This window comes from Spermophilus citellus (assembly GCF_964194105.1).
Source record: "Spermophilus citellus genome assembly, chromosome: 17".
Lineage (NCBI taxonomy): Eukaryota > Metazoa > Chordata > Mammalia > Rodentia > Sciuridae > Spermophilus > Spermophilus citellus.
The window spans coordinates 3,644,555-3,659,182 of NC_138199.1; the positions used below are offsets into that span (position 1 = coordinate 3,644,555).

The 14,628-nt window shown below is 40.3% G+C and overlaps 1 protein-coding gene across 10 annotated transcripts in view; it reads left to right on the forward strand.

The window, feature by feature from the left end:
• The window catches only part of LOC308636517 (multidrug and toxin extrusion protein 1-like), a 37,999-nt gene that overhangs the window by 18,521 nt on the left and 4,850 nt on the right, over positions 1-14,628 (forward strand). For 8 of the 10 annotated variants that reach the window (XR_014019430.1, XR_014019431.1, XR_014019432.1 and 5 more), the window contains 7 exons: positions 1,824-1,932; positions 2,061-2,136; positions 7,342-7,411; positions 7,662-7,794; positions 7,922-12,584; positions 13,444-13,538; positions 14,436-14,476. Coding sequence is in view for 1 of the 10 variants with exons in the window: in XM_081272028.1 (XP_081128154.1) it covers positions 1,824-1,932; positions 2,061-2,136; positions 7,342-7,411; positions 7,662-7,794; positions 13,444-13,538; positions 14,436-14,514 (562 nt within the window). In the remaining 9 variants the exon portion in view is untranslated. Of the gene's footprint in view, positions 1-1,823; positions 1,933-2,060; positions 2,137-7,341; positions 7,412-7,661; positions 7,795-7,921; positions 12,585-13,443; positions 13,539-14,435; positions 14,515-14,628 lie in introns of those variants that run through there. The other 2 variants (XR_014019429.1, XM_081272028.1) reach the window with 2 other exon arrangements.

Genomic DNA, 14,628 nt, shown 5'->3' on the forward strand with positions numbered 1-14,628 from the left:
CATTTGAGGAACTCCACTCATTTGAGGATTTTCTGTGACTTTGATTTATGGAAAACATCCATTGCATATTCTGAAGGACTCTCTTCTATAGCAAGTTATCACTTTAGAAATATAAAATTAAAGACAGGGTTTGGGGGTGAAGCTCCATTGGTAGGGTTCTTGCCTAGCATGTGCTAGTTCCTGGGTTCCATCGCCGACACCACACACACACACACACACACACGATGGAAAGGGGGCATTTGTAATGTGGAAAGAGACTAAAACCAGCAAAGATGCTTTGAGTTTTTTTGTGGCATTAGGGTTACATTCTCTCCTCCATTTGGCTATGTATATAATGGACACCTCAATGAACATCCTAGGATGAACGTCTCTGTGTACTTGCTCGATGGTTTCTTTAAATTTGTACCAAGTGACACTTAATGTACAATTTCAAATCCTTTGCATGTGTTGCATATTCTTTCCAACAGGCTTGTAAGAATTTACATTTCTACTTCAACAACTGTTCACATTTTGCTCCGTTTGCTGGCTCTGTCTGTCTGTCTATTTATCTACCTACCTGCCTGTTATTTATCTGCAAGGTCCATAATTGTCCCAGTAATCTTCTCTATAACTGTTTATTTCCTTTGATATTAGGGTTACATGTCTCTTTAGAGTTCTTTAATCTGGAACAAATCGATCAAATCCTTAGACTTTCTCTGTCTTCCTTGACTGTGTGTTCTACCTATCTTCTCATAAATAGATTCAGACTAACATCCATTTTTGGCAGGAATATTATAGAAGCAATGCCATGTGCTTCTCAGGGCATTGTATCAGGAGGCACATGATATTGATGGTTCTATCATTGGTGATGTTAATTTGGGTTGCTTAGTCAAGGTGGTGCCTGCCAGGTTTCTCCCTGTCGTTTCCCTATTATTTTCCTTTATGGTGAAGAAATCATTTGTTGCAAGATCTCTGTCCCTTTCGTGAGCTTTAGGTGGGGACTAAGACTTCCATTTCTTTTACATCTCTCAATCCTTCCTCAATCTGTGTATTAGATTTTCTTTAACCCCATCCTTAGTTATCCTGACTATATAGCAACTTTTATACAGTGATGAATCTTTTTTCTTTATTAATATTTGCCAAGTGGAAAATTTATAGATAATAGTCACAGTAAATTGTATTGAGCAATTACTAACTGTGAGACACTGTCTTAAGCAGTAAGCAGGTATGGACTCAGTAAAGACCCACAGTATCCCTGTCCGGTAGGTTCCATGACTGAAGCCTTTTTACAGATAAAATAATGAAGGTCCAGAAAGTCGAAGTAACTTGAGATCGCAAAGCAGAGGTCTAGAGAGGTGGAAGTAACTTGCTCAGGGTCACAAGAGATTTGAACGCAGGCTGTCTGACTTCAGAATCCTGATTCGTAACTACAGTGCCAATTCCTTATACAGTGCATTTTCCTTATGCTTCCTTTGGTACCAAGTTTATGTCTTCTAAACTTAATTCCTTGATGATCTTTCAGAACAGACACTAGCATGGGCTCTGGATAGCTCATCCCCTTCCCCTTCCCCCATACCCAGAGGAGGTTTGTGATTGTGGGATCCTCCTCTGGCAGAGGTTCAGAAACTCATAGAAAAGTCCAGAGTGTGATGGGCATCATTATCTTGAGGATCCAGGTTCCACATTAGCCCTGGGCATCCCAGTAGGACCAAGGCCATTTGCAAATTAGGTTACAGAACTTATAGGACCAAGTTTTGCCTTGGAGATATGAGGCACCAAGTTGCTTCTCTGTTTCTTGTTCTCATTTTGCAGTTTTGTTGTTGTAGGCTTCCTTTTCATTTTAGATCCCTGCGGGCTTCAGTGTGGCTGCCAACGTCCGGGTAGGAAATGCTTTGGGTGCTGGCAACATTGAGCAGGCAAAGAAGTCCTCTGTGGTTTCCCTGCTGGTCACAGGTGCTTAGACCCATTGGCCCCGTGCATGAGCCTCATAGTGACTGTAGCCTCTGTACATGAAACCCAAGTGCCCCTGTGTCCTTCGGGCCTCCTTGTTCACTGTGCTGTTTTTTCCCTCTCACCTCCAGAGCTCTTTGCTATAACATTTTGTGTCCTGCTGTTAAGCTGTAAGGACCTCGTGGGATACATTTTCACTACTGACCGGTGAGTGCCAGGATTTTCTTGAAAGGTAAAATCTGTGCGAAAGAGTTGCTGTCATGGGGGGGTGGGAGCCTGAGATAGCTGCATCTCAGGATGGGTCTGAGTCTTTTGCAAGATCAGAAACTCCACTGATTAGATGTGGGAATCTTCTTATATTCTAGAATGTCAGTTTAATGGATATTGGTAGTGGTATTACACTTCTTATGGTCATGTCTTTTTTTAAAAAAATACTCTTTGTTACTATTGAATAAATTTTCCGGTGATTATAGCATTCCAAAATTCAAATCAGATGTATTCCAGAGTCTGAAACCTTCGGAGCACCAGCATGATGCCACAAGTGGAAAATTCTACACCTCACCTCACGTGACAGCTAGCAGGCAAAATCTAGGCACTCTAAAATATTGCATAAAATTATCTTCAGGCTGGGGGTGATAGCACATGCCTATAATCCCAGTGACTTGGGAGGCTGTGATCACAAGTTCAAGGCCAGCCTCAGCAAATTTGTAAGGCCGTAAACAACTTAGTGAGACCCTGTCCCAAAATCAAAAAATAAAAAGGGCTGAGAATGTAGCTTAGTAGTTAAGGGTACAAAAAAAAAATGACCCTTAGCCTATGTGTATGAGGTATCTATGAAACATCCATGAATTTTGTGTTTAAATTTAAGTCCCGTACCAAGATGCCTCATTATGTATATGCAAATATTTTAAAATCTGAAAAATAATCTGGAACACTTCTGGTGTAATATTTCTGATTAGGGCTACTCAACAATTATCTTGGCTCCAATGACACGAATCATCTTATATCTGCCAAACTGCCAGGTTTATAGAATATGCATAATATTTTTGCCAAATCAGATTGAAGTCAAAATTTCACTCATAAGCTATCTCAGAAATCACAGTATTGGCTGGGTGCAGTAGGAGGTTCATGAGTTCAAAGCCAGCCTCGGCAACGGCAAGGCACTAAGCAACTCAGTGAGACCCTGTCTCTAAATAAAATACAAAATAGGGCTGGGGATAAAAGGAATCACAGTATTAGATTGATTGCTGAAGAATTCTGGAGTGTGATAAATACCTTTCTGCTTTGCAGATTTTTCCTTTCTTCATTGATGAGACTAGCTGGTACATTCTAACTGTACAAAAATACCATGGGAATACTTCTTATTTGGGATCCCTTGTTAGCAATTCCAAATGGCAAATTGGTTTTTGCTCCATGGTTTCAAAAAGCCATTGGAGTGGGCAGAACAAACTTTCAGTTTACTCTTCAGATATTTATCTTCTATATCCAGATAGTTTTTTTTTATTCATCCTCTGCCATTGTATTACAGATTTTCCATTTTGGGATGAGTAAGGAAGGCAATCATAAATAGTTCTGATTTTTCTCAAAGGGAATCAGAATTAACTTTACTGGAAATATAGGCTAGACTGATGGTTCCGTTGGGAATGTGGGGGATTGCATTCTGTCCACTTCTGAAAACCATACAGAGCAGGAAAAAGGATGAAAAAAAAAAAAAAAGACTTAAAAACTGTATCTTTGAGATTAGGAGACACAGGAAACGCAAATATCAAAATACCATCATGTGCAACATAATGACATTTTGGTCAATGATGGACTGAATATATGACCCGTCAGATTATAAAAGAGCTGAAGATACCTGTTCTATGGCCTCTCGATGCCACAGCTGTCACCACTCACATGTTTGTGGTGATGCTCTGCCACCTGTATAAAAGTATAACATGAACATGTATATATTACATAATAACTTGATCTATATTACATAATACTTGATAATTATAATAACTGACTTTATATTATTGGTTTATGTATTTATCACACTGCACTTTTAACCATTATTTTAGAGTGCACTCTCCTTGTAAAGGTTTCCCATGAAGCAGTATTATGTCAGCAGAGCCCCAAGCACCACCTAGGCCCTGCTTCTCTTGATTGCATTCTTTTCTCATACTGTTTTCTTTATCATGGCCCTAGGAGCCATAGGAGTAATAGGCTATACTGCACACACACACACACACACACACACACTATTTAACCAAGGTGTGTAGTAGGGTTCACCATCAGGTTTGCGTAAATTTGTTCATTCTGAGATGTTTGCACAATGACGACATCAGCTAACAATAGTGTTTATCAGAATGTGTTGCTGTCACTAAGGAGCCAAGAAGCAACTGAAATGAGCAAAATCATTGATATAAATGAAGCAGGGCCTGTTTAACCTCAGGAGAGAGAGAAGGAGAAAGTCCCTCTACACAGTAAGAGAGGAGTAAATTACTGCAAATCATCATCTTTTAAAAAAAAAAATCCATGAGAGAAATCAGTTTGCACGTTTTTATTTTTGCAAGAGAATTTTTAAGAACTGGAAGAAATAGACAATTCTCTAAGAAAATAATTGATCAAAATTTACTCAAGAAGAGCAGGGGTTGTGGCTCAGTAGTAGAGCACTTGCCTAGCATGTGTGAGGCACTGGGTTCGATTTTCAGCACTGCATATAAAATAAAATAAAGGTTCATCAACAACTAGAAAAATATAGACATTAAAAAATTACCCCCAAAAGGGATTGAAAGTCTAAACATGGTGATTTCCTTATGAGAAATAAGAGACAATAATTTAAAATGCCAAAAAAGCATTAGTTTCAGAGGGTCCCAAAGGAGAATTTTATCCAGTCTTTAAAATATGGATAAAATTCCAGTCATGTTTAAACTATTCCTCAGCACAGAAGAATGGAATTTCAGCATTCTGTTTATGAAACAAACATAAAAGTGGCTCCAGAATCTGACAAAATTTGCACATTAAAAAAAAGAAAATCAAACCATTCTCACTTATTAATATGGATTTAAAAATTCAAAATAAAGAGCCAGGGGTGTGCTCCTTGGGTGTGCCCAGCATGCAAGCTTAGGCTTCACAGCACCCTGGATTCAATCCCCAGCACCCAAAAGAAAAAGAAATAAAAATCCAAAATAAATATTAGTAGGCAAGAATTGAACAACACAGTGAAAATAATATATTTTTGGTAGAATAGGAAAGGTGAAGATGAGAGGTGGAAACGGCAAGATGCAGATCATGTACAGAATGCTTTTTGTGAAGTGATAGTGTACAGAAATTAAGAATATCCATTTGTATTTGCTTATATTTTCATTAAAACTGGACAAATACACAAAGTAGAAAAAATTGTTACCTGGGAGGACAGGGTAGTAATGGGGTGGATTGGAAGACTGTGGCCATAAGGCTTCTCACTCTCCTTTTCCTGTTGTTTGATTTCTTTAATCATCTGCAAATTTTCCCTATTCAGACATTAAATTTTAGTAAATGAACTATGTTCCTGTCCTTTCTGAGGAAGTGATCAAGATCTTGTTCATTTATTCATTCATTTAACAAATATTTATTGTCATGCAATAATATGGGCTTATTTGTGACCAGTCCACTGAAGGGTATGATGAATTTCTTGCCTCCCTAGGTCAGTGATAGAATTTTTCTTGCTTCCTATCACATGTGGGCTTTTAAATCTGTCTCTCTAGGGGGCACGGTGGCACATGCCTGTCATTCCAGTGACTCAGGAGGATCACAAGTTCGGGACCAGTCTCAGCAACTTAGCTGAGACAATGTCTCAAAAATAAATAAATAAGATAAAATAAAATAAAAAGGGATGTAACTCAGTGGTAAAGAGCACTTGGGTTAAATCCCAAATGACTCCTCCTTCCCTGAGGGCGGGGGAATCATCTAGTCTAGCATTAGAAATTAGAGCCCATTTGTAGGATCTATGGCTGTAAAACTTACTAACCTTAGTTCCATAGAAAGCACTTTTTTGTTCATTTTTTGGTGATGCTGGAGATCAAACTCACAGCCTCACACATGCTGGGTAGGTGCTGTTCCACTGAACTACACCTTCAGCTCTGATAGACAGCACCATAACTCTTAACTCTGTAATGCTTTATCCACTGTGGGATTGAACCTAGAAGTGTTCTGCCTCTGAGACACATTCTCAGCATCCACTTTTAAATTTTTTAATTTTATTTATTTACTTTTAAAATTTATTTTGGTGCTGGGGGACCAAAATTCAGGGGTGGGGGCTTTACTACTGAGTTACATTCCTAGCCCTTTTTACTTTTTATTTTGAGACAAGATCTTGCTAAGTTGCTTAGAGCCTCACTATATTGCTGAAGCTGGCCTCAAACTTGTAATCCTCCTACCTGAGAGCCTACCAAGTCACTAGGATTACAGTTGTGCACCACCATACTCAGTTTTTTCTTTTTTCTTTCTTTCTTTCTTTATATATATATTTACATTTTTTAAATACCTTTATTTTTATGTGGGTTGAGGATCGAACCCAAGGCCTCGCATGTGCTAGGCAAGCACTCTACTGCTGAGCCACAGCCCCAACCACTTTCTTTTCTTATTCTTTTTATTTTTTTGCATTAGGGGTTTGCTAAGTTGCTCAGGCTGGCTTTGAACTTAGGATCCTTCTGCCTCAGCCTCCTGAGTAGCTGGGAACACAGGGGTGCACCATAGTGCCTGGTCTAAGGAATCATTTTAGAAGGATGACGGTAAAATGTAAGCTTTAGTTTTTGCAGGCAGTGGAGTACCAAGTCATTGAATTGGTTTATGTGGTCAACTACATTCAATTACATTTGCCTGCTTTTATTTAGCAATTATATATATAAATAAAATTTCCCCCCCTAAAAATTATAAGATAGAGTTTCCCCCTAAAAATTATAAGATAGAGTTTCCCCCTAAAAATTATAAGATAGAGCTGGGGGTATAGGTTAGGGGTAAAACACTTGCCCAGCATGTGCAAGATCCTGAGTTGGATCTCCAGCATTGGGAAAAGAAAATGTCATGTCCTACAACATACAGTTTGCTTCTTCTTTGGGCCAAGCACCTGTAGAATTGTCCCTGCATAGAAGCTATTGGCCGGAATGCGTGGGCCTTGTCTGCAAGACAAAGGCTGAACTGTGCTGCTGAACTGAGACAGGAGCAAAATCCCACCACCGGGAACTGTGTAGTTCTCCTTTCCCACATATATTTTTTTTTATGTTTTAGTTGTAGATGGACACAATATCTTTATTTTATTTTTATGTGGTGCTGAGGATCGAACCCAGAGCCTCGCACATGCTAGGCGAGCGCTCTACCGCTGAGCCACAACCCCAGGCCTCCCACATATTTGTGTTCCACTAATCACCATGTGCTTTATTTTCTGAACAGAGACATCGTTGCTCTGGTGGCTCAGGTGGTCCCAATTTATGCTGTGTCCCACCTCTTTGAAGGACTTGCTGTGAGTGTTATGCCCTTAAGAACTTTCATGATCTACATTATGTGTTTCTTCTGATGATGGTAAATTTCAACTGAGAAGAGGAGTTAGGGTAGGAAGTACTATTGTCATGGTTCCTTCTGCAGGATATTGTCACATGTTCATGGATTTTTAAGTCTGAGTGGCATGAAATATCTGGTCCATGCTTGGGAGGTGGGGAGTCTTTCAAAAGCACCAGTAGTGTTCACACTGATGAGATGTTACCTGCCCACAGTGTACGAGTGGTGGCGTTCTGCGGGGAACTGGAAGTCAGAAGGTGGGAGCCATTGTTAACGCCATTGGGTATTATGTGATTGGTCTCCCCATTGGGATCGCACTGATGTTTGCGGCCAAGCTTGGAGTGATTGGTAAGCTTTATTTCAAAAATAATAATTGGGAATATATTGGTAATCAATAAATGATTATATCAAAACTTGAAGGTTGTCTTTGGGTGAAGTGTAACTGATTTAAATATGGTTTGTTTTAATCCATCAGATCTGGGCAGGCAGAGCAGTTACCGACCAGGAAATGACCCTCAGAGAACACTGAAACTTCAGTTCTACCCTTGGTTAGAGAAAGCAAGGGCTGGACACACAGTAGCCTCCAGCTCCAGCCCCAGCCCAGCCCCAGCCTCAGCCAGGAGCCCAAGGCTGCCTGGTCATGCCCCTCTTGCCCATGCAGGTGATGGTCCCCATTGTGATACCCAGCACAACAAAATGTCCTTTCTACTCCTCTCCCTGATTTACCTGCCCAGTTTTCACTTCTTCAGAGGAGTGGCAGCAAGGACCACCGAAGAAGCATTTGGAAATGTCCCTTTTGTAGATCTGTTCTGTTCTTTCAGTGATAGCCCCTTGCCTCGGCAAGACCCTGACTGTGAAACTGCAATAGGAAGGTCATCCTCCTGTGGCCATCCTGGAGAGATTGGGGTGAAGTGGGAAAGTGGCCGGTCAGCAAGATGGCACCTGGACCCAGTAGGACATAGAATAGCACCCTTCTGTGCTCACCAAGGGGCATGGCAACTGGCCAGCGCTCTCCTTATCATCCTTACCTTCTTCTGTAGCCCCTGCCTCCCACCTGCCATAATCTTTGGTATAATCTTATCCATGTATCTTGTGGGTATTCTCATAGAGTATGGGGGAGGGGGGGACCAATGTGGACAGTGCAGAAGGAAGGTGGGGCAAGACATCTCTTTGTCCCTTTTTTTAGGGAAGCAGTTCAGGGCATGATATCAGGAAACAGAGACAAAACTCCACTTAACAAGGGCAAAATATAAACCTCAAAGGCACATACCCAGTGATTCACCTCCTCTAGCCACACCCTACTTGCCTACGGTTACCACCCAGTTAATCCATTCAAGTGGATTAATGCATTGGTAAGGCTAAGGCTTTTGTAACCCAATCAGTTCACCTCTGAAAGTCCTTGTTTTGTCTCACACATGAGCTTTTGGGGGATACCTCCTATCTAAACCATAACATCCTCTTACTGATTTAGAGGAAAGAACTGAATCCACATGATCTGAAATTAAAAGAGCTATTTTTTTTTTAAGTAGGGAAATATGTGACTGCCTAGCTTTGGTTTCTAAAATAATAATTGGGAATGCATTGGCAGTGAATACATGATGATATTAAAACCTGAACATTGTCTTTGGGGTGAAGTGGTAACTGACGTAAGCATGGTTTGTTTTAATCTATTAGTATTTGGCGGGCTCAGAGGTGGTGAGAAGTCATCCGATACCCACACAGAACTTTCAGTCCAATGTGCTTCATTGTGTTGCACATTTTTCTCAAGTTCAATGATGTTTTAATTAAAAATACAGAAGATGGTCAAAGAATGGAATTTTCAGAACTCATTGGTGTAGAAAATTATTTAGCTGAGTTTCTGGCATTATTCATGCTTTGAATTCACTGATGAAAATGTTAATGGAAACGAAACAGAGGAACCTATTTTTTTAGTGATATATTTTATTTAACACAATCTATCTAAAATATTATCATTGTAACATTCAATAAGCATAAAATACTAGAGATAACATGTTCTTTTTTATATTGTATCATTTTATAAAAATTATTTTAATTGAAAAAGCATACATGTCTGTATGAAAATGCTACAAATAAAACCATTATTTTGTACAATTAATATGCACTAATTATAATTTTAAAAAGGAATCACAATTGTATACATATGTGGGGCACCACGTGGTATTTTCATGTGCATACAATGTGGAATGATTAGATCAAGGGAATTAACATACCTGTCATCTTGCTTATTTTTCATGGTGAGACATCTGAAATTCACTCATATGCAGTATGGTATGATTGACTATAGTCACCCTGCTGTGCAGTAGATCTCAAAACTCATTCTTCTTGTCAATCTACAACATTGTGTCCTTTTGTGTTTCTTGGAATCAAATCCAGGGCTTCATGCATACTAGGCAAACACTTTACCACAGAGCCACACACTTTGGCCCAAGAAACCTTGTACCCTTTGACCAACAATTCCCCATACTCTCTCACCCCATCCCCACGGGCCACCCCAGCCTCTGGTAACCATCATTCTACTCTCTACTTCTTTCAGTTCAACTTTTCTGGAAGAGGAGGAATTTACTTTAAAATATAGATCCCTCTATATCCTAAGGGCTGTACTTGTCCCACTTCATTCATTTAGTAAAAGCATACCTACTGTGTGCAAAGTAGAGGGATTTGAGAATTTCTAAAAGAAATGTTGGGGGCTCTGGGACACTGTGAAAGGACTGTAGTCAATTCTTCCCACCTACCATTTAGATGGAAGTGTAGCATGAATTGGTTCGGAATGCCATATTGCTCCCAGTAGGGTGAGCAGTGTAACTGTACAAAATGCTACAGATTCTTCTGAGCAACCTAACACATTGTAACAGCCTCAGAATTCCCTTGGAGGTCTTTCTAATATGCAAATTCCTACATCCTGCCCAGGATATTCTAATAATTATCCTGTTTGGCTGGATGCAGTGGTGCACACCTGTCATCTCAGTGGTGAGGGAGGCTGAGGCAGGAGGATTGTGAGTTCAAAGCCAGCCTCAGCAACTTAGCAAACCCTATCTCATTTAAAAAAAAAAAAAAAAAAGGCTGGGGATGTGGCTCAGTGGTTAAGTGGGTTCAATCCCTGGTACCCTCCCCTCCCCCAAACCAAAACAAAACCAAAATCCTGTGTGGGGTTCCTAGTTGAGTCAAACAGAAATCTTTCAATATGTATTGTGAAATTACTAGAAATCAAGTTCATAATTTTCAAATTATGACTGGAGCTAGCTAGTTATTTTCTGTTAAAGATAAGGTGAACTTGTAATTTCTGTGTACTAGGAACTCTGGATTTGGAAGAGGAAGGAGGAGCTTGCTTTTACTAATCCATTATAGGACTAGCAGGTGGTCACTAAGTTCACTATTGTGAATGAGATAAATGTGATGGGAAGGTGTTTGGTGAAGAGGAGTACAGGAGCTGTCAACCTTGCATGAAGTCTCCCCTCCAGAACCTGGGAACCCAGACTGGCCCCCTTAATCCTTACATGGATATGAACAGCCATGGAAATAAACCAAGAACAAGCAAAAGAGAAAAGCAAAGGCTTTGTGTTCTGAACCTGCCACCCAGGGAAGTCAGCCGCTGGTAGTGGGAGAGCTTTATAGTGGGTAAAAGGAATGGCTCAGGTGGCCCTGATTGGAGGCTCTTGGCCTAGGGGAGCTAGAGGTGGCTGACTAGACATGGGGCCACTACATGATTGGCTCAGGGTATATATTTGTCTGAAGGTGGAAGTGGGGACCCAAATTAGGGAAGCTGTCAGTTATGAGCCAAGCCTGGCCATTTGGCATTGATTGTTGTAGAAGTTATGGTTTGGCTTTCTGATTTGTCACTAGAGATGCCAAAGTGGCTTCCAGCAAGTCTGGTTTCTAGCAGGCTGCCTTCCTGCGTTGCTTATTGTGGATAAAAGGTTAGTTTCCTGGGCTGGTTGCTGCATGTGGGTCAGAGTTCTATTTTTATGTCCAACCTGGCAATTGTCTTTCTGTACATTCATCCTCCCATGGACTACCTTAGAGCCTTTGATTCTATCCTTATTTCATTATTGGCAAAGCCTCTCATTATTTGCATCTCTTCAATGCCTTATATAGGGTTTTAAATTTATTTATTCATTCATTTATTTATTTGATACCAGAGATTGAACCCAGGAGTGTTCTACTTCTGAGATACGACCCATTCCTTTTTTACAAAAATGTTTATTTTGAGATTGTGTTTTGCTAAGTTGCTCAGTCTGGTCTCAAACTGCCTCAGCCTCCTGCCTCAACCTCCTGAGCAGCTAGAATTATAGATGTGCGCTACACAGTTGTAGGTTCATTAGGTAGAATCTGTACAATACTTTGAGATCTAACAGGATTTCTCTATCATTCATTTCCACTCAACTTCTCCTCTTTGTTTCTATAATCATCTTTGGGTGCATAACCCTCCTGCAAGCTTCCAGAAAAATCTGTAGAGGTCAAGTAGGAAATTCTGGGGTAGAGAATATCATTGCTTTTTAATGAGTGGTGAATTTTGCTATGAAAATTATTTTATTTTTTAACTGTTAAAATGTTTTAATACCAATGTAAAATGGGATCCAGGGGTTACAAGCACCTTTTTGAATACAAACATTGACTTCTAAAATGGTTTCTCAGCAGGGGGTGTAACTCAGTGGTAGAACATATGTTTAGCATGCACAGGGCTCTGGACTCAATCCCCAGCATGTCTCCCCCCCCCCCCCATAAAAAGCTTTCTTTCCCTTTCAGAAGCCTAAATACTGAGGTATAGTCAGGGATCCCCCATGGAAAGTAGCATCCCTTAAGGTTAAGTGGTAAAAACTTTGAGAGGGGAGGGGATGAGATAATCAGAGCCCCACAGGGAGCACAGTATGTCCCTTTCCCTCCCCACTCACTCTCAAACCATCTTATAGGTCTCCAAAAACCAGATGCATCACTAAAGTCAGGATACCTTTGCCATGACTCTCCAAGAACAAACAACAAAGAGGACAAAACTGTTGAGGCATCATTGAAATAGCACATTCCAAGGACCCTGAACTTGTTACTTGCATGATTTATATTTTTCTCCATCTGTTTTCTCCAGCAATTCAGTTCCAGCAATTCATCCTTATCACAAGGCAGAGGTGATTATATAGGGAAAGATGTAACATTTGCTCCAGACTGAAGGCCCCTCCCTCAAGGTTGAAGGACCTCCCCCCCCCACACACAAAATACTTTAGACAATATGCCCAAAGCCAATTAAAATTCCTAGACTCTAGCCTACCCTTGCCATCCTTGCACAGGAATAAAAACTTAGCTCCCTTTGTTTGAAGAGTTAGCTCGACAGTCTCTAGTTTAATGCTGTGTCTCCCTTCTGCTGGAGCAAGAAATCCCAATAGTCTTGTTCCTGTTGCCATTGATCTTTCCTCGGATTCATTTGATGGAGCACAAGAACCACCAGGACTAATACTATGAACAAATAATTCTTAGGTTTTTCTTACATTTTTTCCTTTTTAATACATCTTTCCAGGTGACCAACATGCAAACTAACTAATATCCAAAATCAAAGGCTTCTACTAGAAGCAGCCAAATTTAAAATGAAATATTTTAATTCATTTATTGACCATGATGATTTCTGCTTTTTTTTTTTTTTTAAATGTTCATCTCTTTTGAGGAACATAGAGCAGAAGGAGTTCTGTCCTGGGAAATTTAATTTTCTTGTCACTGGCACTATTATTAATATCCAATCATTATAAAAATGGCCAGTGATAACCTCTGAACCTTTGCTGTGACAATCACAGAATGTGGTCTCAGGGGGTGCGGGCCTTCTGGAAACCCAAGAAGAGAGCAGGTAGAGCCCTACGGTCCACTATGGACCCCATCTCAGCCGTGGATGCAGATTCCCAGCTTGGTCTGCAGAAGTAACAGGAGATACACACATCCTCTCAGGTGTGGCCATTTTCCACTGAGCTAACCACCTCTGTTAAATATTTCCACATCCAGGTCTGTGGGCGGGGATCATCATCTGTACTGTCGCTCAAGCTGTGTGCTTTATAGTCTTTATTGCCCGGCTCAACTGGAAACAAGCCTGTCAACAGGTAACTATGCTCATGGATGTCCCAGCAAAAGTCCCTTCCTAGGGGCTGGGGATGTGGCTCAAGTGGTAGCGCGCTCACTAGCATGCGTGAGTCACTGGGTTCGATTCTCAGCACCACATAAAAACAAAAAAATAAAGATATTGTGTCCATCTAAAAAACTAAAAAAATTTTTTAAAAAAGTTCCTTCCCTAGAAAACAAAAAGGATCTGATGGGGTGCTCTCTTTTGCTTTGGGAGGTTTTTTTCTCTTTGATGCTATTTTTAGGTTTTAACTGGATTTTCAGATGTGAAGGACTTACTGGATTTTCAGATGTGAAAGCCATGACCCTGGCTTTCTCTGTTTTCTCATTGTTGAGTCAATGAATGGAAACATACAAGCCTCCTTTTTTTTATTTATTTATTTATTTATTTATTTATTTATTTATTTATTTATTTATTTATTTATTTATTTTTATATCTCCTTTAGCATCTCACCTTTGGCCAATTTCAGGATAGAATTGGAAACTGAGAGAAAGCGTCAAAGTTCATCCTAACCCTGTTTACTGTTTTCTCAAAATATTTTTGCTAAGATCCTGTGGGCCTCCTTCTCTTTCACCTTTCCAGGGTCAAGGTGAGGTCTGGAAATAGGAGGTTAAAAAAAGGAGATGAAGTAAGAAGGTGAAGAAAAAGGGCAGGTTCTAAATGATCTTGGTCCTTCATCTCACCCTGCACCCTGTCCATCCGGCTTCCCCCTCCCACTGACTCCATTTCAGTTCTTATGAAAGCGGATTCTATAGCCGTGACCTAGAGAAGATTCAACTTTACATGTCCATTGAGGATCAGGGCTTGGCTTTTCCTAAACTGGGTGTCAAACCTACACTATCTAACAACTGGTGAACTTTGAATTTCATTTTTATAGGCTCAAGTACATGCCAATTTGAAGGTCAATGTGGCCCCAGATGAGAATTCTGCTGTCCCTCAAGATCCAGTTTACCCAGGTATGATATAATGCTGTCAGCTCTTAGGCCTGTCTAGGTAGAACTGGAGGGGTCATTTGCTCAACATACTGCTGTGTACTCTCATTGATATAGGGTACTAATGTTTCAGAAATA